This window comes from Pristis pectinata, chromosome 11 (genome assembly GCF_009764475.1).
Source record: "Pristis pectinata isolate sPriPec2 chromosome 11, sPriPec2.1.pri, whole genome shotgun sequence".
NCBI classification, from domain to species: domain Eukaryota; kingdom Metazoa; phylum Chordata; class Chondrichthyes; order Rhinopristiformes; family Pristidae; genus Pristis; species Pristis pectinata.
In genome coordinates, this window is record NC_067415.1 from 62119646 (window position 1) to 62146178 (window position 26533).

General features: G+C 44.8%; 1 protein-coding gene across 1 annotated transcript in view; it reads right to left on the minus strand.

Annotated features, from left to right (window-relative positions):
• Positions 1-22097, minus strand: part of LOC127575809 (dnaJ homolog subfamily C member 3-like) — a 131600-nt gene extending 109503 nt beyond the window's left edge. The window contains 2 exon segments of the mRNA XM_052025930.1: positions 4919-5026; positions 21703-22097. Of these exon segments, the coding sequence (XP_051881890.1) occupies positions 4919-5026; positions 21703-21784 (190 nt within the window). The 5' untranslated portion in view covers positions 21785-22097.
• Positions 22098-26533: the final 4436 nt, after the last annotated feature.

Below are 26533 nucleotides of genomic sequence, written 5' to 3' on the forward strand. Positions count from 1 at the left end.
TCAAACGGAGTCAAAGGGGTGCCTTCTGGCTACCGGCACCCCTCCTGAGTCACCAGGCTAGGATTACTACCCAGTTGCAGAATACACATCTCCAAAAGGGAGATAGAGATGCTCCAGCAGCAATGCCCTTCGCTGCAGGAGGCAGTTCAGACTGCCCAGACCTGGGCTAACGATCGAGGACAGGGGTACTGAGGTCACCTGCAGGCCGATTCAGCTACAGCAGGCGCAGGCAGCCTACCGGTCCAGACCTATTCAAAATCTGAGCCTTGGTCCAGTGCAGTGACAAGCTGGATACATGGCTGGGGGATGGGGACATATGGATGGATAATGATGAGGAAGGATACCCGAAAGAGCCTGAGTCCCATCACACCCGCCCTCCCCCCTACGCACCTGAAACCCCTGCATGCTCAACCCATCATCACGCAGTCCCAGGTCCGTCACAGAAGAGAGGGGAGTCAGAATGGGGCCTCCGCAGGGAAAGTGCCTGCGGTCCCTCCGAGACCTGGGACCCTCTCCGTCAAGGAGCTCACCTAGCTAGCAGATCAGTACTGCCAGCAGTTGGGCGAACAGCTAGCCCCATAGCTGCTCCAGCTGTGGGATGAGGGGGCCCCCCAACAAGAGCCTCTCTCATCAGGAAGTGAGCGCCCTAGGGAGCTTGTCTGACCAACAGCCTGCAGGTGCCACTGGGAGGGATCGGGAACACCACCACCTGTGGGATCTGGTAGTGACCGCCATAAGGGTCCGGTACCATACCCTCCTCGAATAGGATTTATACAGGCAACCACAGTGAAGCACAGTTAATGAGGGCACCAGGGTCATCAGGAAATGGACACTAGTGACCAGCAACTGAGCTTTTAGAGAACACCACGGCGACCAGTGCGCTAGCAGGATATCTGGTCACCACCGTGTGCCCTGAACTAAGACCAGTGGTCCTGCCCCTCATGGGACCGGGGAGTGGGAAGACTGTATGGGAAGCCATCACTCTCCTGGAAGGGCTAGAGTACATGCAGCAGGGGTCACCCACTTAAGTCTGCACAGCAGAGACAAGGGCAGGGGACACGACCTCTTGTCTCATGCACAAACAATTGTACCTGGAGCTGTTGCGCGCAGGGGGGTGGACTGCATAGTGGAAGGAGCTCTGTGGGGGGGAAGCCCCCATAGCCACCCCGGGACCAAGTCAGACACAGGGGGCACCCCCAACCACTGGACCACGTGGGCTGCCCCCGCAGACACTGATACTGCCTCCACCCCTCCCCCACATGAAACAGTCTCCCGTCCTCAGGGCTCAGCTCTGGGACCTGCTGTGACAGGAAGTGTCCCATTTCTGCCAGCAGGAACCCTCACCCATGGGATGGCAGACCTCCACCCCCCTCCCATAGGATAAAAGGCAGTGTCCTCAGCGTGTCTGCTCCATCACCTTCCCAAGGCCAAATATACTGGTAGACTGGGGAAAGGGGAATGTGCAGAGGCGGATGGCACTTGTCTACATGGGTGCCCAACACACCATTGTCCTGGGTAAACCTGCCGCGTGGATGGGGGCACAGATGCAGATAGAGGGGTTAGGGGGTTCCCTTTTGCCCGCGAGGGAAGTATAGGTCCACATGGCCATCGGGAACCAACCTCCTCGAACTGTAACTGTTTTAATTGCAGCCTCACCTGAGTGCATATTGGGATCAATGTCTTAAAGGGACAGTCCCTACATACCAACCAGGGCAAGTTCACTTCTGGGGTTGCCCGGGCTAAAGTGGTAGTCAGGGCAGCCAAGTGGGAATGGGTTGTTGCCACCCACCCCCCAAGGTCGTCTGCAGTCGGCAGTATAGGGTGCCGGGGGGAAACCAAGACATCACTGAGGCCGTCCAAGCCCTGCTGCGGGAGGGAGTCATTTGAACCACAGCCTCCCCCTTCAATAGCTCCGTCCGGCCCGTCCAAAAAAAAGGGATGTGGCACATGACAGTGGACTACAGACACCTTAACAAGGCTGGCCACCTACCCACTCCCCACCGCGCCCCCCCCAAACTGCCACTGTACCCGACAGTCACTCTGGTGGACGATACTTCAGGGCACCCAGACAAACTGTGGTATGCTGTTGTGGATTTGGCCAATGCATTTTTCTCCATCCCCCTCCATCACACCTCCCAGGATCAATTTGCATTCACCTAGGACGGGAGACAAACATTTCAACGTCTACTACAGGTGTACATTCATAGTTCGACAATATGCCATGGATTAATCTCCTGGGACTTGCAAACCATCCCCCAGGGGTGTCAGTCACCCACTACATTGACAACATACTCCTACAAGGGCCTTGCGAGGCCATTGTCTCAGAGGCTCTTGATATGTTAATCTCCTCCCTCTGAGAACAGGGCTGAGCCATTAATATGGAAAAGTTGCAAGGCCCAGCCCAGAATGTATTGTTCCTCAGGATCCAGTGGCATGCAGGCAAACAAGACATTCCTGAAACTGCCCGAAACAAAATCTTAAATTTTGCTGTCCCCTCTAACAAAACTGACACCTAGAGCTTCGTGGGTCTCCATGGCTATTGGCAGCAGCACTTACCCCACCTCACCATGCTCCTGAGACATCTCTCTCAGGTCTCTTGCAAGAAAGCCACCTTTTCCTGGGAACCTGAACAGCAGGCTGCCTTTGAGGCAGCCAAGCAAGCTGTGGAGCAAGCTCTGCCATTTGCCCCCTGCCAGGAAGGGGTCCCCTTTGAGTTACAGTTCTCCACTTAGTGAGTCGGTTGCTGAATGGAGCCTCTGGCACAAGGCCCAGGGGTGCAGGCCCCTACGGCCAAAATTCAAAAAGTGAGGGACCAGCTCCTCCAGCATGACACCTCATGGGGAAACTGGTGGCCATATGGGTCACTGGGGGGGGATGGTGGGCAACTGTCATCCACTGGGCCACTTCCCTCATTCTAATTGTTATAGCTATCTGTATTTTGTGCTGTGCTTGTCAGATTATTAGAACCACTTCTGCCTTCTGCACACTGACATTTTTTTTAGCTTAGTGATAGTTATTCCCATGATTGACAAGTGGTCTAACTTTTGAGGGGTGGAAAATAGTATGAAGGGTCATGGCTGTCATGTGACACCATTGAGCACATGGTCGAAAGGAACACCACTGTCAATCAAGGTCTGGCTCCACTCACCCAGTAGTACATACCCTTGACCATTGGCTCTTGTACACACCTTAGTTCCTGGCCATGAATCATTGGATTGTTTGAATTACCTGGGCTGGACCACCCAGCCCTCCAGCACTATAAAGAATGCCACATGTGCGTGGTTAGTTCTCTTTTGATTGCTCCAGGAATTGAAACAAAGCGAAAGAGTGTGCACTTCCACAGGGGTTAGGAGCATCCCAAGTAGATTCTTGGTAACGTAGAGCCGATGCTTGCACTGAGTCCGGGGGGGGGGGGCGGGGGGAAAGAGATGGGAGTCAGGCATTGTCTTGCTTCTTCCCTGAAGAATTGTAACCGGGGTGGGGTTTGTGCACACGACTCTCATTGCAATTTTCCCACGTTCGCGATCACCTGTGTGCAAGTGTGCATCTGTTCCCATTCATTCTGTCCCATGTTTGTCTTTGTGAATAAATCATTTTTAAACTCTAAAGACTGTGTCCAAAGTCCTTGCCCTTTGAGACCTCAGAACCTTTCTTACAACAGCAGTCCTTTGTTACTGGACTGCTTTCACTTTGTGTTACTTGTTGTTTCAAGCTGACACTGCACTTTGATAAACATCTAATAAAACTGCTGTAACCATAAGATTTGCACCTCATTCTTGACTTCCAAAGAACCTTCTGGACATATCTCCAGATCCAACAAGGTACATAAAAATCAGGAGAGATGTAGATAAGATGGATGGCCACAGTCTTTTACCCAGGATAGGGGAGTCTAAAACCAAGGGAAATAAACTCAAGATGGAGAGGAAAGAATTAAAATGGACAACTCTTTCCCAACATAAGAGGGTAGTGGGTACAGGAATGAGCTGCCAGAAAAATCTCTAGAAACTGGTACATTTACCATGTTTAAAAGACATCTCAACAGGTACATACATGGACAATGTTTGGAGGGATATTGGCCAAACACAGGCAAATGGGACTAGCTCAGATATAAATGATGGTTGGCATGGATGAGTTAGACTGAAGGGTCTGTTTGCATGCTGTATATCTCAGACTCAAGTCCTATCACATAAAAAAAGCATGACAAGGGTATACTTTGAGTCCTTGGACCTTGCTCCCTCAGCCAAATTCTGTAGTACCATTTCAACTGTTTATGGGACCTTCCAATGTAAGAGGTTAGCTGTCCCACTTACCACTCTTCACACATACACCATTATCTTAGCCCGTTTTTGTTTTAATAGGTAGTCATTTGAGATTGTTTACTTCCTGACTAGTTCATAATATTCCAACTACTTTCCAGCTTTGACTTCATCATATAAAACAAATGGACAGTGTAGTGCAGTCTAGTCCAGATGAAGAGTCTCAACCCAAGATGTTGCTCCAGCCCAAAGTTCCTCCAGCATGTTGTTTGTTGCTCCAGATTCCAGCATGAGTTTCTATGTTTTAAGTCCATCACACACGTTATTACATATTTCATTAAGTCAGCTGAAATGGTCGGCTTACCTACTTTCATGGGTAAGGATGGAGAAAAACTGACTTTGAAAGCAGTTTTCGTACCAAAACAGGCTAACTTACCAAATAAGCAATGTGAAAGGACAAAGTACATGCAAGTCTTTAGGACTGTCACCTTATTTTGGACAAATCAGTTTCTTCCTTGCTCAGTCAGGAATTGAACAAATCTCACATTCTTCCACAAATAATTATACCTGGCAGTAATAAAATGCCCACAAGTATTAACAGTATTCATTTGTTCCTTGGAACTGTTAATGGCACAGCTTAAAAAAATTACTAACACACTTACCTAAAGCAGCATGAAAATGAGACAATGCATCTGCTAACTGTCCCGCAGCCAAAAGTTTCTTCCCCATTTCAAGGTGTTTTTCAATTTCAGCATTTATACCACCTATTCCTGTAAAAAAAAATATGAATTATGTAGTCAGCACTTAATCTTAAAGCAGTTGAGCTTTAAAAAGGTGGGGTTGAAGAAAGAGCAGAACATTGAATAGCATCATTTTTTTTTACTTCTGCTAGAACAACTATACATTTAAGGTACTGGGTAAGACACTGGCCACTTTCTCCTGGATGGCATCCTGCTCAAGTATTGTTTGACCTGCATTCATCCAGAAGAGTATTCCACCACATCCTAGTTCATGCTTTTCAGATGGACAAACCCTTTGGGGAGACAAGGATTCACCTCAGCATAACTGTATAGCCAAAAGTTTTATTTACAGACAACTAGTGCACCTGGATTCCTTTTATCATGCTCTACAACTGAACATTTACTTCATTTTATTCAGAAATTACTTAACTTGTTACAGTAATGATTTTAGCTCTCATTAGTATAAAGTGAGGCTCTGTGACAGAGCATTTACATGACTAGTCCAGTTAACTTTCTAATGGATACTGTCTTTATCAAATTTCTATTGGAGCAATGTGATTTTATATCAACAAGTTTACACCAACCCATGCCAAATTTCTGCTCAAGCTGATAGAATGGGTGATAGAATGGGCGGAGGGAAAAAGCCAAGGGACAAATAGGATCCGTGTACTGAAAAATATTAAAAGGCAAATTTAAAGGCACCTTATTTAAATGCACACTGCATCTGCAGATGACAGTACAAATAGTCCTAAATAGTACAATCGAATTGGCATTATAGAAGCCTATTGCAGGGCAACCAAAACCAGCAAATATTCCAAGGAACTCAACTTTGAAGACAGACAAGCAAAACTTAAAAGCAGAATGGGTGGGGATGCTATTATGGAGCAGAGAAGGATCGACTCCACAGACCACACTATAGAATCAGAGTTATACAGCACAGAAACAGACCCTTCTGTGTAGGGAATCTTGGTCAGCATGGACCAGTTGGGCAGAAGACCCCATTTACATCCTGTACAACTCTGATGCCCATCTAAGCTAGTCCCATCCACCTGCATTTGACTCGTATCCCTCTAAACCTTTCCTATCCATGTACTTGTCCAAGTGTCTTTTAAATGTTATTGAACCCACCGCAACCACTTGCTCTGGCAGCTTGTTCCATACAAGTACCACACTCTGCATGAAGTTGCCCCTCAAGTCCCTTTTAAATTTTTCCCCTCTCATCTTAAATCTATGCCCTCTAGTTCTTGATTCCCCAATCCTAAGAAAAAGGAATGTGCTTTCACCCCATCAATGCCTCTCATGATTTTATACACCTTTATGAAGTGTCCTCAGTCTCCTATGCTCCAAGGAACAAAGTCCTAGCCTGTCCAACCCCTGCCTATGATCCAGTCCCTCAAGCCCTAGCAACAGTCTCATAAATCAAAGTCAAATTTATTGTGATATGTACAAGTACACACAAACACAGGTGCAATGAAAGACTTGCAGCAGTATTCACAAGAAAAACAAACATAATTTATACAAGAAAGAACACAACTGGAACAAATAAAAACAAAGCCTATTTTGGTGCAAAGTGATCAGAGGGTTACTATACTGAGGCAGTGATTAGGGTTGTGCAGGTTGGTTCAAAAACCAAACAGTTGAAGGGAAGCAGCTATTCTTGAAACTGCTGGTGTGGGACTTCAGGCTTCTGTATCTCCTGTCTAATGGAAGCTGCGAGAAGATAGCGTGGCATGGATGATGAGGATCTTTGAAGACTGATGTTGCCTTCTTGAGGCAGTGTCTCCTGCAGATACTACTGATGATGGGGAGGGATGTGCCAGAGACATTCAGGGCCGAGTACACTACTCTCTGCAGCTTCTTGTGTTCGAATTGCCATACCAGACCATAATGTAACCAGTCAGGATACTTTCAATAGTGCATCTGTAGAAGTTTGGTTGGATGTTCAGCGCCAAGTCAAACCTCCTTAACCTTCAAAGTGAAAAGACACTGACACACCTTCCTTGTGATTGCATATGTGCTGGGCCCAGGACAAGTCACTCAGTATGTTAACACCCAGGAATTTAAAGCTGCTGATTCTCTCCTCCATCGATCCCCCAATGTAGACTGGCACATGTTCACTCTCCTTCCCCTTCGTGAAGTCAACAATCAGCTCTTTGGTTTTGCTGACGCTTAATTCGTTACTGCAGCACCACTCAACCAGGTGCCCTATCTTGCTCCTGTACACTGACTCATCACCACCTGTGATTCATCCAACAACAGTGGTGTCACCAGTGAATTTGTACAAGGCATTGAAGTTCTGCTTAGGGACACAGTTGTAAGAATAGACCAGGGGCCCAAACTCACAGCCTTGAGATGCACCCATGTTGATGTCAGTGAGATGTTGTAACCAATCCTCACTGAGGTCTGTTGATAAGGAAATCAGGTATCCAGTTGCAGAAGGAGGAGGTACAGAGACCCAGATCTTGAAGCTTGATGACAACTTAGAATGGGATGATTGTGTTCAATGCTAAGCTGTAGTTGGTTAATAGCAGCCCGACATGTGTGTTCCTATTCTCTACTTTGCAATCTTTCTGGCTTAATGACATCTTTCCTGTAACAGGGTAACCAAAACCATACACAATACCCCAGGCGCAGTTTTATCAATGTCTTGTAAACTGCAACACAATGTCCCAACTCCTATACTCAATGCCCTGACTGAAGGCCAGTGTGTCAAACACCCTCACCACCCTGTTTACCTGAGACCACCTTCAGGGAGCCATGTACTCTTAGGTCCTTCTGTTCTACAACACTCCCTAGGGACCTAATGTTCACTGTACAAATCCTACCCTGGTTTGACATGTCAAAATGCAATACCTCACACTTATCTGGATTGAGCACCATGCCATTCCTCACACCACTTACTCAAGTAATCTAGATCCCTCCATTTCCTGATAATCATCTATGATACCACTTATTTTAGTATCATCTGCAAACTTACTAACCATGTCTTCTATGGGCCTAGCACCGACCTCTCTAGCATACCACTAATCACAGGCCTCCAGTCCGAAAAACAACCTTCCACCATTAACCTCCACTTCCCACCTTCAAGCCAATTATATATCCAATAAGCTAGCTCTCCCTGAATCCCATGTGATCTAACCTTCCACAGTAGCCTTCCATGAAGGACCTTGTCAAAGGCCTTGCCAAAGTCCTTACAGACAACATCCACCACCCTGCCCTCAACAATCCATGTGGTTACCACTTCCAAGAATTCCAACAGATGAGAGATATGATTTCCCATGCACAAAGACATGCTGACTGTCCATCATTAGTCCTTGTCTATCCAAATGCTGGTAGATTCTGTCCCACAGAAACTCCTCCAGTAACTTACCAACCACTGATGTCAGGTTTAATGGCCCATAGTTCCCTGGCTCATCTTTGCTGCCCTTCTTAAACAACAATACAACATTATAGAGAGTACGTACTGGAGGGCTCATCCACAGAGGCAATTTGGGTAGAGCTCAAAAATAGGACAGGTGCAATTACGCTGATAGGATTATACTATAGGCTTCTCAATATCCACCGACAGGTGTTGGAACAGATATGCAAGCAGATTAAGAAAGAAACAACAGGGTTCTCATAGTTGGGGACTGCAACTTCCCCAGTATCAATTGGAACAGTATTGATCAGGCTGGATTTCTTCAATGCATCCAAGAAGTGTTCTTGAAACTCAAGGAGAGAAGATACTGGACCTAGTTTTGGGAAATGAGCCAGGCTAAGTGACAGATCTGATAGTGGATGAACACTTTGGGAACAGTGACCACAACTCATCATGTTTTAAGATAGTTATGAGTAAGGATAAAATTGGATCTTGCTGGAAAGTACTACATTGGGGAAGGGCAGATTATGGCAGGACAAGACAGGAACTAAGGGGCATTGATTGGGAGCATTTACTGTCATGGACAAATCCACATCTGACATCAGTTGTTTAAAGAATCAAATTAGAGTTCAGGAATGGTATATTCTGGTAAGGAGCAAGGACAAGGATGGTAACGTAAGGGAACCTTGGATGACCTGAGAGGTCTTAAATTTAGTCAGGAAGCAAAAAAGGAAGCATATGCAAGGTTTAGGAAGCTAAAAATCAGACTGGGCCCTTGTGGAATACAAAGATAGCAGGAAAGTGCTCAAGCAGATGATTAGGAAGGCCAAAAGAGCCCATGAAATATCTTTGGTGAGCAGGGTCAAGGATAATCAAGGCATTTTATACTTGTATTAAGAAATAGAATAAAGTATTAACTATGGAGCAGGTAGGTCCACTCAAGGATAAAGGAGGGAACTTATGCATAGAGTCAGAGCAAGTGGCTGAGGTACTAAATGAGTACTTTGCATTGCTTTCTACTGAGAAGGATTTGGAGGATAGTGAGGCATGCTAATGTGCTGGGATATTGAGATTGAGGAGGTAGTGCTAAGTCTTCTGCAAAGCATTAAAGTGGATAAGTCCCAAGGGCCTGATGGCATACATCTCAGAATGTTGGAAGAAGTGAGGGGATTGCTGGAGCTTTAACAAAGATTTTTGTGTCCTCACTAGCAACACGCAAGGTCCCAGAGGACTGGAGAGTAGCAAATATTGTGTTTTTGTTCAAGGGAAATAGGAATAATACAGGTAATTATAGACCAGTGAGCACCACATCAGTGGTAGGGAAGCTATTGGAAAGGATATTGAGGAATAGGATTTATGCTCATTTGGAAATGTCTGTGCTGACCATGATGCTGACTTAAACTGCACATCTGTCTGCATGTAGTCAAGATCCCTCAATTGCCTGCTTATTATTGTGCCCAACTAAATGCCTTTCAAACATATCCGCTTCAACCACCTCTCCTGGCAGTACATTCCAGGCACCACCACAAAAAAATCTTGCCACATAAATATAGTGAATGGTAGGGCTCTGAGGTGTGGTAGAACAAGGGAATGCAGATCCACAGTCCCATGGAAGTGGTGTCACAAGGTAGATAGGGTTGTAAAGAGAGCTTCTGGCACTTTGGCCTTCATAAATAAGGACATTGAATTCAGGAGTTAGGATGTTATGTTGAAGTTGTACAAGACATTGGTGAGGTTGAATTTGGAATATTGTGCACAGTTCTGGTCATCTACCTACAGGAAAGAAATCAATAAGCTTGAAAGAGTGCAGAGAAAATTTACAAGGATGTTGCCAGGACTTGAGGACCTGACTTACAGTATAGGGAAAGGTTGAATAGGTTAGGACTTTATTCTCTGGACCACAGGAGAATGAGGGGAGACCTTGTAGAGGTATACAAAATTATGACAGGTATAAATAGGCTTTCCCCCCCTGCACGAGACTAGAACTGGAGGACATAGGTTTAGGATAAAAGGTAAAATATACAAGGAGAGATCGGTGGAGGAACTTCTTCACTCAAGTGTGGAATAAGCTGCCAGTAGAAGTGGTAGATACAGGTTCAACTGTAACATTCAAGAGGTTTGCATAGGTACATGGATGGGAGGGGTTTGGAGGGATATGGTCTGGGTGCAAGTAGATGGGACTAGGCAGATCAGGTCAGCATGGACTAGATGGGCCAAAGGGTCTGTTTCTGTGCTGTAGTATTCTATGACTCTAAACCTTAAGAGTTCTCCCTCTTACCTTAAAGCCATATGCTCTAGTACTTGAAGTTTCCACTCTCCAGTACCTCCTCCTTGCTAATTCATGAGGGCCAAGACACTACCACCCATTTCCTTAGCTTCCATTGTTTTCTCCACAGTGGAGAGAGAAAATCAGGAGCTGAGAGACCAAAGAGCAGCAGGTCCCTAACAGGTCCAGGCTAATTTAGAAGGGCCAATGAAAAGGAGGTCTTGTCAAGCAGAGCGGCCATTGTCGGAGTGGACAGTCAGAGTGAGTGGCTTTGGCACAACAGGCTTTAGCATCAAGAGGCGGAGGCCATCTGCAACAACAATGGTGAGTAGCTGGTACAGTTTACTGTCATTGTTATAACTTTTAAGAGTACAGCTAGGTAAGAAAAGAAGTTCAGATGGAGGACAAGGCAATGTGCTGCAACTGCATGATGAGGGAGCTAATGGACCCTGCTGTGTACACAGTGACCACATCAGTAAGTGCTTGAGGAACTTTGGTTCAGAATTGATGAGCTGGAGTTGCAGCTTCAAACACTGCGAAGCATCAGGGAGGGAGAGAGTTATGTAGATGCTATGCATCAGGAGGCAGTCAACCACCCCCACCCCCATTAGAGCAGGTACTTCTAGGGTCCAGGAGGCAGATAGATGGGTGACTGTTGAGAAGAGAAAGAGAAAGGGAACAGGCACACAGAGCAGAGGACCCCAGAAGCTGTTCTTCTCAAAAACAGGTATTCAGCTTTGGGTGCTGTTGAGGGGGATGACCCACAGGGATCAAGCAGCAGAAGTCAGGTCTCTGGCACTGAGACTGGTCCTGCTGCTCAGAAGGGAAGGGAGAAGAGGAGGGCAATAGTGATAGGGGACTTGATAGTCAGGGGAACAGACAGGAGATTCTGTGGACATGAGCAAGAATCCCAGATGGTATGTTGCCTCCCAGGAGCCAGGGTCCAGGATGTCTCTGATCAGGTCCACAGCATTCTTGTACAGGAGGGAAAGCAGCCAGAAGTCCTGGTACACGTTGGTACCAATGACATTGGTAGGAAGAGGGATGAGGTCCTGAAAAGTGAGTTTAGGGAGCTAGGCAATAGGCTGAAGTACGGGACCTCAAGGGTAGCAATCTCAGGATTGCTGCCAGTGTCATGTGATAGTGAAAGAATAGGAGGAGATGGCAGTTGAATGCATGGCTGAGGAGTTGGTGCAGGGGGCAAGGTTTTAGATTTTTGGATCATTGGATTCTCTTCTGGGGGAAGGTGGGACCTGTACAGATTGGATGGGTTACACCTGAACTTGACAGGCAGGCAGGTTTGCTAATGTGGTTCGAGAGGGTTTAAAACTAGCTTGCAAGGGGGATGGGAACCGGAGGGATAGGTCAGTGGAAGTGCATGGAGTAAAGCCAAATCTAACATATAGAGGCTTTGAGGAAGGAGAAGCAGAGTATAGGATATCAAAGTAGTAAGGTGGATGGGCTAAAGTGCATTTACTTAAATGCAAGAAGAATCAGCAATAAGGGTGATGAACTGAGAGCTTGGATAAATACATGGGACTATGATACTGTGGCTCTTGCAGACTTGGCTGTCACCAGGGCAGGAATGGATACTGAACTTTCCTAGATTTCAGTGTTTTAAAAGGGATGGGGGTGGGGGGGGGGGGGGGGGGGGAGAAAGAAGAGGAGGAGGGGTCAGGGATACTATTACAGCTGCAGAAAGGGTGGCTAATGTAGCAGGATCCTCTCTAGAGTCAGTATGGGTGAAAGTTAGGAACAAGAAAAGGAGCAGTTACTTTACTGGGAGTTTTCTATAGGCCCCCTGGTAGCAGCAAGGATACTGAGCAGATCAGGAGGCAGATTTTGGAAAGGTGCAAAAATAACAGGGTTATCATGATGGGAGACTTCAACTTCCCAAATATTGATTGGCACCTGCTGAGTACCAAAGGTTTAGATGGGGCAGAGTTTGTTAAGTGTGTCCAGGACAGATTCCTGTCACAGTATGTTGACAGGCCGACTAGAGGGAATGCCATATTAGATCTAGTATTAGGTAATGAACCAGGTCAGGTGACAGATCTGTCGGTGAGCATTTGGGGGACAGTGACCACTGCTCCCTAACATTCAGCATTGTCATGGACAAGGATAGGAGCAGAGAGGACAGGAAAATATTTAATTGGGGAAGGGCAAATTATGACGCTATGAGGCTAGAACTTGAGTGTGAATTGGGATGACATTTTAAGGGAAATGTACTATAGAGATGTGGTCATTGTTCAGGGACCTCTTGCAGGATGTTAGGGATAAATTTGTCCCGGTGATGCAGAGAAAGAATGGCAGGGTGAAGGAACCATAGGAGACAAGAGAGGTGGAACATCTAGTTAGGAGGAGGAAGGCAGCATACATAAGGTGTAGGCAGCAAAGATCAGATAGGTCTCTTGAGGAATATAGGGTAGCAAGGAAGGAACTTAAGAAGGGGCTGCAGAGAGTAAGAAGGGGGCACGAAAAGGCCTTGGTGAGTAGGGATAAGGAAAACCCCAAGGCATTTTTCACTTATGAAAAGAGCAGAAAGATGACGGGAGTAAAGGTAGGACCAATAGGGATAAAGGTGGGAAGCTGTGCCTGGAAGCTGTGGAAGTGGGTGAGGTCCTCAATGAATACTTCTCTTCAGTATTCACCAAGGAGAGGGGCCTTGATGACACTGAGGACAGTGTTGGTAAGGCTAATGTTCTGGAGCATGTAGATCAAGAGAGAGGATGTGTTGGAGCTGTTAGAAAATTAGGACAGGCGAGTCCCCAGGGCCTGATGGAAAATTCCCCAGGCTGCTCTGCGAAGCGAGGGAGGAGAGTAACTAAAACCTTTGGCTAGGATCTGAGACCTTGTTGTCCACTGGAATGGTACTGGAGGATTGGAGGGTGGCAAATGTAGAGCTTATTCAAAAAAGGTGGTAGGGATAGTCCAGGGAATTATAGACCCATCACCCTTACGTCTGTGGTGGGCAAGCTGTTGGAGAAGATTCTTAGAGATAGGATCTACGGGCATTTAGAGAATCAGGGTCTGATCAGGGACAGCCAGCATGGCTTTGTGAAGGGCAGATTATGTCTCAAGCCTGATAGGGTTCTTTGAGCAGGTGACCAGATAGATTTATGAGGGTAGTGCAGTAGATGTGGTCTACATGGATTTTAGTAAGGCATCTGACAAGGTTCCGCATGGTAGGCTTCTTCAGAAGGTCAGAGGGCATGGGATCCAGGGCAACTTGGCCTTGTGGATTCAGAATTGGCTTGCCTGTAGAAAGCAGAGGGTTGTGGTGGAGGGAGTGCATTCAGATTGGAGGGCTGTGACTAGCAGTGTCCCACAAGGATCAGTTCTGGGACCTCTGCTTTTTGTGATTTTTTATTAATGACTTGGATGAGGGGGTAGAAGGGTGGTTTGGCAAGTTTGCACATGGCACAAAGTTTGGTGGTGTTGTGGAGTGTGTAGAGGATTGTTGAAGACTGCAGAGGGACATTGATAGGATGCAGAGCTGGGCTGACAAGTGGCAGATGGAGTTCAATCCGGAGAAGTGTGAGGTGGTACACTTTGGAAGGACAAACTCCAAGGCAGAGTACAAAGTTAATGGCAGGATTCTGGGTAGTGTGCAGGAGCAGAGGGATCTGGGGTTTCATATCCACAGATCACTGAAAGTTGCCTCACAGGTGGATAGGGTAGTTAAGAAAGTTGATGGGGCGTTAGCTTTCATAAACTGTGGGATTGAGTTTGAGAGCCACAAGGTAATGATGCAGCTCTACAAAACTCTGGTTAGACCACACTAGAAATAGAAATAGATAGCTCAGATGAATGTGTAGCTGAGGAGCTGGTGCAGGGATTCAAGTTCTTGGATCATTGGAATCAGTTCTGAGGTAGGGATGACCTGTACAAGAGAGACAGATTGCACCTGAACTGAAGGGGGGGGGGGGGGGGGGGGGGGGGGGGGGGGGGTGGGGAGGGGGGGGGGGGGGGGGGGGGGGGGGGGGGGGGGCAGTGCGCAATATCCTGGCTGGGAGTGCTACTTGAGAGGGTATAAACAAGAGTGGTGGAGGGGGTGGGGAGGTGGGGGGGGGGGGCAAGCCCTTAGCAGTAGAGGGGGCTTATGAATGAAAAAAAAATTAGTGGTGAATGAGAGCAAGTTTAATCATCAGGACAGACAGCTAACAGTTAAGGGAGAGGAAGACTATTGGTTTTAATTGCATTTATTTCCAATGCAAGAGGCTTGGCAGTTAAGGCAGATGAACTCAGGGCATGGATTAACTCTGGGAACTGGGATATCACAGCCACAACAGAAACATGGCCAAGGGAAGGGCAGGACTGGCAGGTCAATGACAAATGCTACAGGGCAGGACAGAGGTGCAGGTAAGAGAGAAAGAGAGTTGCTTTCTTGATGAAACAGGACACAACAGTCCTTAGAGGATATTCTTGAGGTCATCCAGTGAGGCCATATGGGTAGAATTTAGAAACAAGGGGATAGTCACTCTGATATAATATCATTAGAAGGCTGATTCTATGTCCCCCAGTAGTCAGTGAGCATTAGCAGAGCAGATATGTAGAGACATTGCAGCGAGTTGTAAACATAATAGGGTAGTACTATTGGGAGATTTTAACTTCTCTAACATTGACTGGGCCAACCGTAGTGTAAAAGGCTTGATGGACTGGAATTTGAGACGTGTTCAAGAAAGCTTCCTTTCTCAATATATAGTCAGATATACGAGAGAGGGTGCAACACTGGACCTCCTCCTGGGCAATTAGGTAGGGCAAGTGACAGAAGTGTCTGTTGACAAGCACTTTGGGTCCATTCACCATAATTCTATTAGCTTTAAAATAGTTATGGAGAAGGATACAACTGGTTCACATGTTAAGGTCCTGAACTGGAGCACAGCAAATTTTGGAATGATTAGGCAGGATCTTGCAGTGATTGACAGGGAAAGACTGTTTGCAGGGAAAGGAGCGTCTGCCAAGTGGGATGCTTTTAAAAATGTGATGTCAAGAGTTTAGGGCCTGCATGTTCCTGTTAGAGTGAAGCACAAGGCTGGCAGATTCAGGGAACCCTGGTTGACAAGAGATATTGAGGCTCTGCTTAAGAAAAACAGTGAGGCATACACTGCACATAAGCAATTGGGAACCATCTCTTGATGACTAAGTGTAGGAGTGCACTTAGGAGAGAAGTTAGGAGGACAAAAAAAAGGATGAGAAGAATCCAGCAAGCAAGGCAAAATCTCAAGAGACTATAGGTATATTAAGGGTAAAAGAGTGGCTAGGGGAAGGTCACATTAAAAATCAGCATAGCCATCTATGTGTGGAACAAAGGAAATAGGTGAGATTTTTAATGAATATTTCTCTTCAGTTTTTACTGTGGAGAAAATGATGGAATCTAAAGAAATGGGGGAAAATGAGTGGTGTTGCCTTGGACCACATACAAATTAGCAGGGGGGTGGTACTGGAGCCCTGAAGTACATTCAGGTGGACAAATCCCTAGGGGCCTCACCTAGTGCATTCTCAACTTTGTGGAAAGCCGTAGAAGACAAATTGCAGAAGCCCTTGTACAAATTTTTGCTTCATCTCTGGCCACAGGAAAGGCTCTGGAAGACTGGAGCAAACATGTGGTAACATTGTTAAAGGATGTAGCAAAAACAAGCCAGAAAACTACAGGCCAGTGAGTCCGACATAACTGGTGGGCAAATTGCTGGCGGGGATTCTGAAGGACAGAATTTACCAACATTCAGAGAGACAGGGTCTGACAGTCAGCACGGCTTTGTGCATGGGAAATTGTGTCCGACAAATCTGGAGTTCTCAAGGAGTAACCAAGAGGGTAGGGCAGTGGATATTGTCCTAAATGGCTTACTACAAGGTCCACCATGGCAGGCTCATCTGAAAGGTTTTATTACATGGAATCCTGGGGAGATAACAGAGTGGATTCATAACTGGCTCAGTGGTAGGAAGCAGAGGGTGATGCTTTTTGGGTTGTTTCTCAGACCGGAGACTTGTGTCTAGGTGTATGCCACAGAGGGTCGATGCTAGGACATTTGTTGTTTTGTAATTTATAGAAGTTATTTAGATGGAGGGTCCAGGCATGGTTAGTAAGTTTGCAGATGCTACTAAAATAAGTGGTGTTGTGTAGAAGGTATTGAAAAATTACAAGGGGATTTTGATCAGCTAGGTATGTGGACTGATGATTGGAAAAATGTTTCATCCAGGGTAAATCTGAGAGATTCTATTCTGGGTATTAAACCAGGGTTGGACTTGTCAGGACATGTTCAGCATGGGCTTTGTGGGCTGAAGGGCCTGAATTGTGCTGTAGGTTTTCTACGTTTCATGGCCCCTCCTGGCTGTCCCTAGTTATGCTTGTGTTCTTTTCTAGCTTCTTTATCATCAAGGGCTCCATTTGATTTTAGTTTTCAACTCCTTACATGCTTCATTTCCCCCCCGACTAAATTCACCACTCTCGGCATCCAAGGTTCCCTTACCATCCTTGAACTTTCTTCTTACTGGAACATACCTGTTCTGTAGTTTGTCTTTAAACACCCTCCACGTCAGATGTGGAATTGCCTAAAAACAGCTGTTCTCAATTAACTCTCCCTCATTCCTGCCTAATACTCTTAATTTGCTATGTCTGCATTTTAATACTCTCCCACAAGGTTCATGCTCATCAATAACTATTTCAAAAATATAAGAGTTGTTGGTCACATTCCCTAAATGTTCTCCCACTCACCTGGCCAGGCTTATCTCCCAACACCAGATTCAGTATAGCCCCTCCTCTTGTTGGACTATCAAGATACTGATTTAGGAAACTCTCCTAGATGCACTGAATAAATTCTGCCCCACTCTTGCAGTAAGGAGGTCCAGTCTATATTGGGGAAATCAAGAGTCAGTCATGACAACAACCTTGTTTTTACACCTTTCCCCAATCTGCCTGCAGATCGGTTCCTCATGTCCTAGTGGCTATTGGAAGGGGGGTTCTGCAGTGTAATCTCAGAGAGTGATTGCACCTTTTGAGTTCGACTATATTGACAGTGGATGAGCCGTCCAGTATGTCCCCCTCCAAGTACATGCTATGATATTGCTCCTGATTAATAGTGCAATTCCCCCTCCCTTTTTTACCGGCACCTCTTACCTTTTCTAAAAGATCGAAACCCTGAGAACATTAAGCATCCAGTGCTGTCCCTCTCTCAACCAAGTCTCTGTAATGGCCACAACATCATAGTTTCTGCATAACTGATCCATGCTCCAAGTTCACCACCCTTATTCTGTTTATTTTAATGTCAGGAGTGTAAATGTCCTTCCATCGTGTATATTAACTTGATCCTGCCTGTGTTCTTCCTTACAGACTTGGGCCCCAGCACCGACCCTTGGGGCACCTACTAAATCACAGACCTCCAGTCTGAGAAACATCCTACCATCCAGCTAATTTTGTATCCAATTTGCTAACTGTCCTTGGATGCCATGTGATGTAACCTTCCAGAGCAGCCTACTATGCAGACTCTTATACCAAAAGAGTTACTGAAATCCATAAAATACTGTTCAACTGTCCCTCAGCCCTCGTCAATCTTCCTCATCAGAAAACTCAAATTCATAAGACAGACTCTCCCACACATGAAGCCATACTGGCTACCCCTAATCAATCCCCGCCTTTTAAGTGCAAGTATATCTTATCCCTCAGAATGCTTTCCAGCGACTCACAAAATGTTAGGCTAACGGGTCTATCCTTACAGCCCTTCTTAAATAAACGTAACATTTACTATCCTCCAGTCTTCCAGCACCTCAGCAGGATAGCAATAATGCAAATATCTCAGTGAGGACACCCACAATTTCTCCTACTAGCTTCCCAGTGTTCTTGGATATACTTAGACCAAACCTTAAGATGTATGAAGGTAGACAAATCTTAACACATGCAACCTTGTCTTCTACTGTAATGTGGATTGATTTGAAAACATTTCCATTAACTTTGCTAGGTTCCCAAGACTTCATATTTTCCTCCACCCCTCAGCCTCCAACACTCCAGAGAAAATATCCAGTTTGTCCTACCTCCCTTTATACCAGGAAACGTGCTAGTGAACCCCTCTCCAAATCGCCTGATTCTTCCAGTAATGCAGCAACTGGAAATGCTGAATAGTCCAAATGTGGCCTGACTGAGTTTTGTATAGCTGCAACACAAGCTGCCTAACTTTTATACTCAACACCTTGACTGATAAAGGTTAGCCGTACTTCATCTTTACCTCCCTATCCACTTGTGTTGCCACTTTCAGGGAGTTATGGACACACCCCAAGATCTGTCCATATATCAATGCTCCCTCTATTTACTGTATACTTTGCTCTTACATTTTACCTCTCAATGTGCAAGATCTCAGCATTTAGTCCAGAGAAATTTATCTGCCAGTTTTCTGCCCACATTTCCAACTCGGCCAATTTTCATGCTATCTGCAAAGCTTACTAACCAGCCCACCTACATTTTCATCTAAATCATTCCATATCAGAGATGCCAGCACTGATCCTTGTGGAACACCACTGGTCACAGACATCCATTCAGAATACCACCCCTCCACCACTGCCTTGTCATCTATTGCCAAGCTAATTTTGAATCCCATCTACCAAGTCTCCATGGGTCCCACGTGCCTTAATTTTCTTGAATAGCATGAGCGACCTCGTCTAAAGCTTTACTAAAACCCACATATACAGCAATCACTGTCCTACCCTCATCAGTAACAGATTTTTAAGATCTGTTATATTGATATTAAAAACAGACTTGAAATAAACTTTAAAATTTCCAATAACTTTGCTTGACGTTAGGATTGAGTACTCCAACTTTAAGCATTGGAGCAGCAAAACAAAAATTAAAAGTTCTCAACACTATTAATGGTCCATTGAAAAATGGCAACCAGATAAAAGGTTGTTCAGCAGGAAGAGCAAAATCTTGCACACATTAGGAACTTATTGATTGAAGAGCTCTGCACAGAGTTCCACAAGTTTGTCCCTTTCCAATTACACAAAGCCATTCCTTGATTAATGAAAGGGGCACGTCCTAGGAACACATTTCATTGAAGAGGAAAGACTGAACTATAGGCAGTGTTTGTATTTGGTACAGTATATTCCTCAAGGCAGAGTGACATGACAGCAAAAGAAACAAGCAATAACAAAGAGGGAATGCAAGATGGTGGGCTGAAGGGCCTGTTTTGTGCTGTATGGTTCTATAAAGAGACAAGATACATTAAGTTTTAGGGTTATACAGCATGGAAAAAGGCCCTTCAGCCCAACTCATCTATGCCAACCAAGTTGCCAACCTGAGCTCATCCCACATACATCTAAACTTTCCCATCCATGTACCTGTCTAAATGTCTTTCAAACATTGCAATTTTACATACCTCTACCACAGCTTGTTCCATATACCCACCATCCTCCATTGAAAACATTGCCCCTCATATCCCCTTCAAAATTTTTCCTACTCACCTCTAGTTTTAGACTCCCCTACCCTGGGACTAAGACTCCAACTGTTCACTTGTGTCCCTCATGATTTTGATCACTTTGCACTAAATTGGACTTTTTCTGTTCTAATTGTGTTTTCTTGTAAAAAAAAATTATGTTTATGTTTTTCTTGTTAATGATGCTACATGCCTGTGATGCTGCTGCAATTAAGATTTTTACTGCACTCATGCATACACATACTTGTGCATATGACAAACTCAACTTTGATTTACTATGACAGACATCTACAAGTCAGTTAGTTTAAACAGATGTGGGTAAGCTTTTAGAAATTATGATCGGGGAAAATGTTAATGGGCACTTGGACAAGTTTGAATTGATGAAAGCACAGAGGATATGAAGGTAGCACATCAAATACAAGGTAACAAACAGAATACTTGCTTTGGAACAAATTGTAGCTGTCCAAAATTAAGCAATTTTGAGGACATTTAGCATTTCCCTCAGCAATGATGGAACCAAAGTGAGTGCAAAATGAGTGCAACTCATTGCAAGCTGCAAGACAAGCTTTTCACTGTACCTTGGTACATGTGACAAAAGAACCAATTCCAATGAGGTCAATTGCTAAAGGCACAAATTTTAAAATTAGTTGAAATTAAAATGATATTAGAAGGAACATGGAGAAAATTCTCTCACCAAAGATTGTAATGGGGAATGCAGAATTCAATGCCCAAAAGGCAGCTAAGGCAGAAAACATCACATTTAAAAAGCAACAGTAGCATACAAATCTACATAGTTAGAGCTGAATAGTCTTACCATGTTTTGTTTTAAAAAATGATTACATGGCAAATCTGGTATTACAAAATTCACTTGTAAGTACATTATATTTGCCAGCATTTAAGGTACTCCTGAATAACGCAAGTTCTATTTTCATGGCTCCCAAGTCAGTATGGCTATTCACACTTTGGGCAGAAACTTCAATGTTGGGAATCATAATGTACCATAGAAGGATAATTACCAAAAAGACGGCAGAAAGCAACTAATTAAGCCTTTTGCATGGCGATATATCCGTGTCCGTGCAAAATACCCTCCACGCATTTACCCAAAGGTAGCAAGTACTTTTACCAATTATTAGAGTTTTCAGTTGTTGCATCGATGTATTATGGTCAAAAACCAAAGAATTTTTTATAAAACGTACTTCAGAAAGACTAAGCTGCTTTTAACAATGAACTTCTCTTCACATCTCCACCAACCCCCATATAAAAACATATCAAGTCATAGCATCAGGATTTACATATTGCAAGAGTACACCGATAAATGACCATCCGGAGACTCAGTTACCACCATCCCGACATTAGGGCATACTTCACGAAGGCATTACAATACATTAATGCTCATCGGCAAAGGAAGGCAGAGTTTACAACAGCAAAATGGGTCCCCCTCATATCGTGTTACATCGGGCCCTATACCGACAAAATTCCCGACATAGGCTCAATTTTGAATCATTCGTACAACCGGACCGCAAATGGCGTAGAACCATAAACTGCACACAGAATTAAATCGGAGGAAATTAAAAAGTTTGAATAAATAACGCAAGTTATCTCCAGAACTCGGTACGAGGCCCACCCTTCCCCCTCCGCAGAATTGACATTTCCTCCTCTTTACCTTCACACTGAAGATCAATAAGAACCAACAGGAAGGGGAAATAAGACAACACTTTAGTCAAACACGCTCGTGGTGCCACCATCCCGACCGATAGTGACGGCAAGGTAACGGCCTAGAGCGCGTTCAAATCCTCCGACAACGAGGCAAGGCACGAGTTTTGCTTCTCTGCCCGAGAGTTGCGGTTGCTCCTGGGAATCCTGCGCTTATCCCGCTTGCGCTGAAGCTTCTCTCCCGTGGTGTGGCTACAAATTCGTGTCAGATTCGTATCTGCTGCAACTCATACGCATCCAATTATCGATGTACACCTGACATTTCCCTTTCCAACCTCAAATGTGAAGCTCAAACCTGCCTCGGAACCTCAACTTCAACGCGGAATTTCGCTGGTCAATCGTGGTTTGCTCTGATTGGATAACTAGAGAGTGCATCGCACATAGTTATTTGATTCGACAGTGATTCTTCAAGGTCCCACCCACAATTTACAAGATTCAAGACGTGGAGTTCTGGTACGAGTGTATCTGAAGTTTCGTGGCCCCTAAGTGCAATACTGTATATACAACTGAGGGAAGTTTACATTTAAAAAAAAATTAAGGTGTGGTGCTTAGAAACAGCTTGTGGTGTTCCAGGTGCGGTCCAATAGGGGCTGTGTTTGGTTGAAACATAACTGTTATCCACTGGTACTTTATTCTTCCGGAAATAAAAAGCAGCATTAATTTTTTTTATTTTCTGTAATATTTTAACGATGCTCAGTCTTTTTTTCTACATTAAAGGCGCAAAGTAAATGGAATAAGGATAGAAAATGCTAGAAATACTCAGTACATCCGGCAATTTGATTGAGAGAAACCCCCAAATCCTCTGCTTAAAAGCCAACACATCAGTCGGGGACAACAGCCCGGAACACTTGCACTGCATCAATGGACGTTCATGGAGACCAGCAAATACAGACCTGCAGATTATGCTGGGAAATTTGCATCACCTTGACCTGAAGTACAGTGGTCCATATGAAATGATTGGCAACACGGTAGTGTAGCGGTTAGCGCGACACTATCACAGTGCCAGCGTTCAGGGTTCGATTCCCGTCGCTGTCTGTAAGGAGTTTGTACGTTCTTCCCATATCTGAGTGGGTTTGCTCCGGGTGCTCTGGTTTCCTCCCACATTCCAAAGACGTACGGGTAGGTTAATTTGGGTTTAAAATGGGTGGTGCGGACTCATTGGGCCGGAAGGGCCTGTTACCACGCTGCTTCGGCTACCTCCCACATTCCAAAGACGTACGGGTAGGTTAATTTGGGTTTAAAATGGGCGGCATGGACTCATTGGGCCGGTCGATGAGCTGTTACCACGCTGTAAATAAAATTTTAAAAATTTAAAAGAAAATATCTGTGTTCGGCATCCCAGCAGAAGACTGCAAAACACTGGAAAAAGTGATGATTTTAAGGACAGGCAACCTGAGATCTTGGAATCATCCAGCCCAATGAACATATTTTATCTCCAATTAATTTCATTTCTTATGAAAGTTTATCAACATTAACAGAAAAAAAACAGAAAGGGGGGGGATTGAAGAACAGAAGGAAAGATGTGTGAAGGAGTGTCAAAAGGGATGATTGTGCAAGGTAAAGGAATGTCAGTCAGGAGGAGGTGCAAATGCAGAATGAGATGAAATTTTCAAAGAAATGTGGAGTAAATGCTGAAAATCAAAAATAAAATTGAGAATGCTCTGTCAGACAATTCCTCCCCCCCAACACAGATGCTGTCAACCCGCTGAGTTCTGCCAGCAGATTGTTTGTTGCTGAGACTGCTCAGTATCTCATATTGTTGAATACTAAAGGTTGTGATGTGTTCAACAGAGAGATAACCTAGACTAATTTGATCTTCATTGGAGCAGTGCAAGATTTTAGTGGGTGTGATCTTGTGCTGATTTATTGGCAATGTATTATCATATTCCCACCTGTAGCCAACCACATCCTAATATTTTGCACAATTACACAATTAAGCTGCATCTATTTTATTAGCCTAATATTGGTGTGAGTGCTGTAGTCTGAGGATTTCACTAATTCTGACCCTTTCACTTGCAGTTCTAAGCTTTATTGAGATGAAATGTTCATTTCAGACACCCTTATGCTCTATAGTGAATCCAACTGTTTTAAACCTCAGAAATACTCTGTGAACTTGAGCAGCTGAACTCACTTCCTGGAAATATGGGCTTCTGGGAGACCTAAAGTGCCTGAAGTTCCCACATTGAGCAGAAAGGGGTCACTTGTGGGTAAGTTTATTGTCTCACTTGAAAGCCTCAGATGACATTGATGTGAAAACATTGGAAGGGATTGTAATATTTAGTTCCTTTTGACAATTTTTGTAGCATGCATCTTAAGAAATATAAGATGATAAAATTTCAGATAAGTCCTCTCAAAGGCTTAGCTCAGACATGGAGATCAGAAGATCCCATATTCCCAAATTAGGAAAGAGAAAACTACCGTGGATTCCCACATTACTGTTGGTAAAATGACTATGTCATCAATAAACTGCTCACTGAAGCCAAAGTTTGGGTTTTGTCAGGATCATGTGGCTCCAGATTTTATCACAGGCTTAGTTAAAACATAGACTAAAGACTGAATTTCAGAGATGAGGTGACATACTGCCCTTGACATACATACAGAAGTTGCCTGAGTGTGACATCAAGGAGCCCTGGTTAAATCAATGAGCATGGGCCACTGTGATAGTTGGAGTGTTGTATAAAGGAAGATTGCAGTGATCTTCGAAGGTCAATTATTTCAGCCCAAGGACGTTGCTGCAAGAATTCCTGAAGGACATATCCTAAGTCCAACCATCTTCAGCTGACCTTCATTGGAAGTGGGGAAATTTACTGATAGATGCACAATGTTCAATTTTATTTGCAGCTCCTCAGCAAATGAAATAATTCAGGCATGGTAGTGTAGCAGTTAGCGTAACGCTATTACAGCACCAGAAACCCGGGTTCAATTCCGGCCACTGTCTGTAAGGAGTTTGTAAGTTCTCCCTGTGTCTGCGTGGTTTTCCTCCGGGTGCTCCAGTCTCCAGGCAAATTTTGACAGTATGAGATGGGTTGATTGGAGTAGGTTATTTGCAGGCAAAGGGACAACAGGCAAGTGGGAGGCTTTTAAAGGTGAGATAGTGAGAGCACAAGGTCTACTTGATCTTGTTAGAGTGGAAGGAATAGGGAACCCAGGACGACAAGGAATATTGAGGCCCTGGCCAGGAAAACAGAGGCAGCGTGGGTCAGGTGCAGGAAGCTGGAATCAAGCAAATCCCTGGAGAAGTACAAGGGGGGGGGCAGGAGTGTGCTCAGGAAGGAAGTCAGGAGGGCAAAATGGGGCATGAGATAACTTTGACAAAGGAAAATTCAAAGAGATTTTAAGTATGTTAAGGAAAAGAGAGAGAGAGAGAAAGAAAGAGAGATAGAGAATAGAACCCCTCAAAGACCAAAGAGGACACCTTTGTGTGGAGCCGCAAGAGATGGGCAAGGTCCTTAATGAATATTTCTCTTCTGTTTTCACTGTGGAGAAAGACTAGAAGACTTCGGAACTAGGAAAAATAAATGGGGAGGTCTTGGGGATAGTAGAGCAGCTACTGGATATCTTAAAAGGTATGAGCATAGACAAATCTCTAGTGCCTGACCAGGTAAATCCAAGAACACTACAGGAGGCTTGGGAAGAAATTGCGGGAGCCCTGGCTAAGATATTTGCATAATCATTAGCTACAGGTTAGGCGACAGTAGACTAGAGGGTAGCGAATGGTGTTCCTTTATTTAAGAAGGGCGGCAAAGAAAAACCTGGGAAACTATACGGCCAGTAAGTCTATCATCTGTGGTAGGTAGTTACTGGAGAGGACTATGAGGGTTAAGATATATGTACATCTGGAAAGACAGGGATTGATTAGGGGTAGTCAGTGTGGCTTTGTGAATGAGAGATCATATCTCTTGAACTTGATTGAGTTTTTTGATGAGGGTGACCAGAAAATTGATGAGGACAAGGCAGTAGACATGCTTTATATGACTTCAGTAAGGACTTTGGTAAGATTCCACATGGTAGGCTGCTCTGGAAGGTTAGATTGCATGGAATCCAGGGACAGCTGGCGAACTGGATACACAATTGGCTTGATGGTAGGAAGCAGAGGGTGATGGTGGAAGCTTGTTTCTCGGACTTCAGCCCTGTGACTAGTGCTGGGCCCATTGCTGTTTCTCATCTATACCAATGATTTGGATAAGAATGAACAAAGCATGGTTAGTAAGTTTGCATATGACACTAAACTAGGTGGTATAGTGGACAATGAAGAAGGTTATCAAAAGTTACAGGGAGATCTTGATCAACTGAGTAAGTGGGATGAGAAATAGCAAATGAGTTTAATTCAGATATGTGCAAAGTATTGCATTTTGGAAAGTCAACTCCAGGTAGGACACAGCGAACAACAGGGCCCTGGGGAGTGTTGTGGAACTGAGGGACCTTGGACTACAAATAAATGTTTCACTGAAAGTGGAGTCACAGGTAGACAGGGTGGTGAAGACGGCTTTTGGCATGCTGGCCTTCATACGTCAGGGCATTGAATACAAAAGTTGGGAGGTCATGGTGCGGTTGTTCAGGATGCTGGTGAGACCGTATTTGGAGTATTGTGTTCAGTTTTAGTTGCCCTGCCAAAGGAAAGAATGTCATTAACTGGAAAGAGTGCAAAAAAGATTTACAAGGATGCTGCCAGGACTTGAGGGACTGAGTTTAGAGAGAGGTTGGACAGGCTAGAACTTTATTCCTTCGAGTGTAGGAGACTGAGAGGTGATCTTATTAGAGATGTATAAAATCATGGGGGC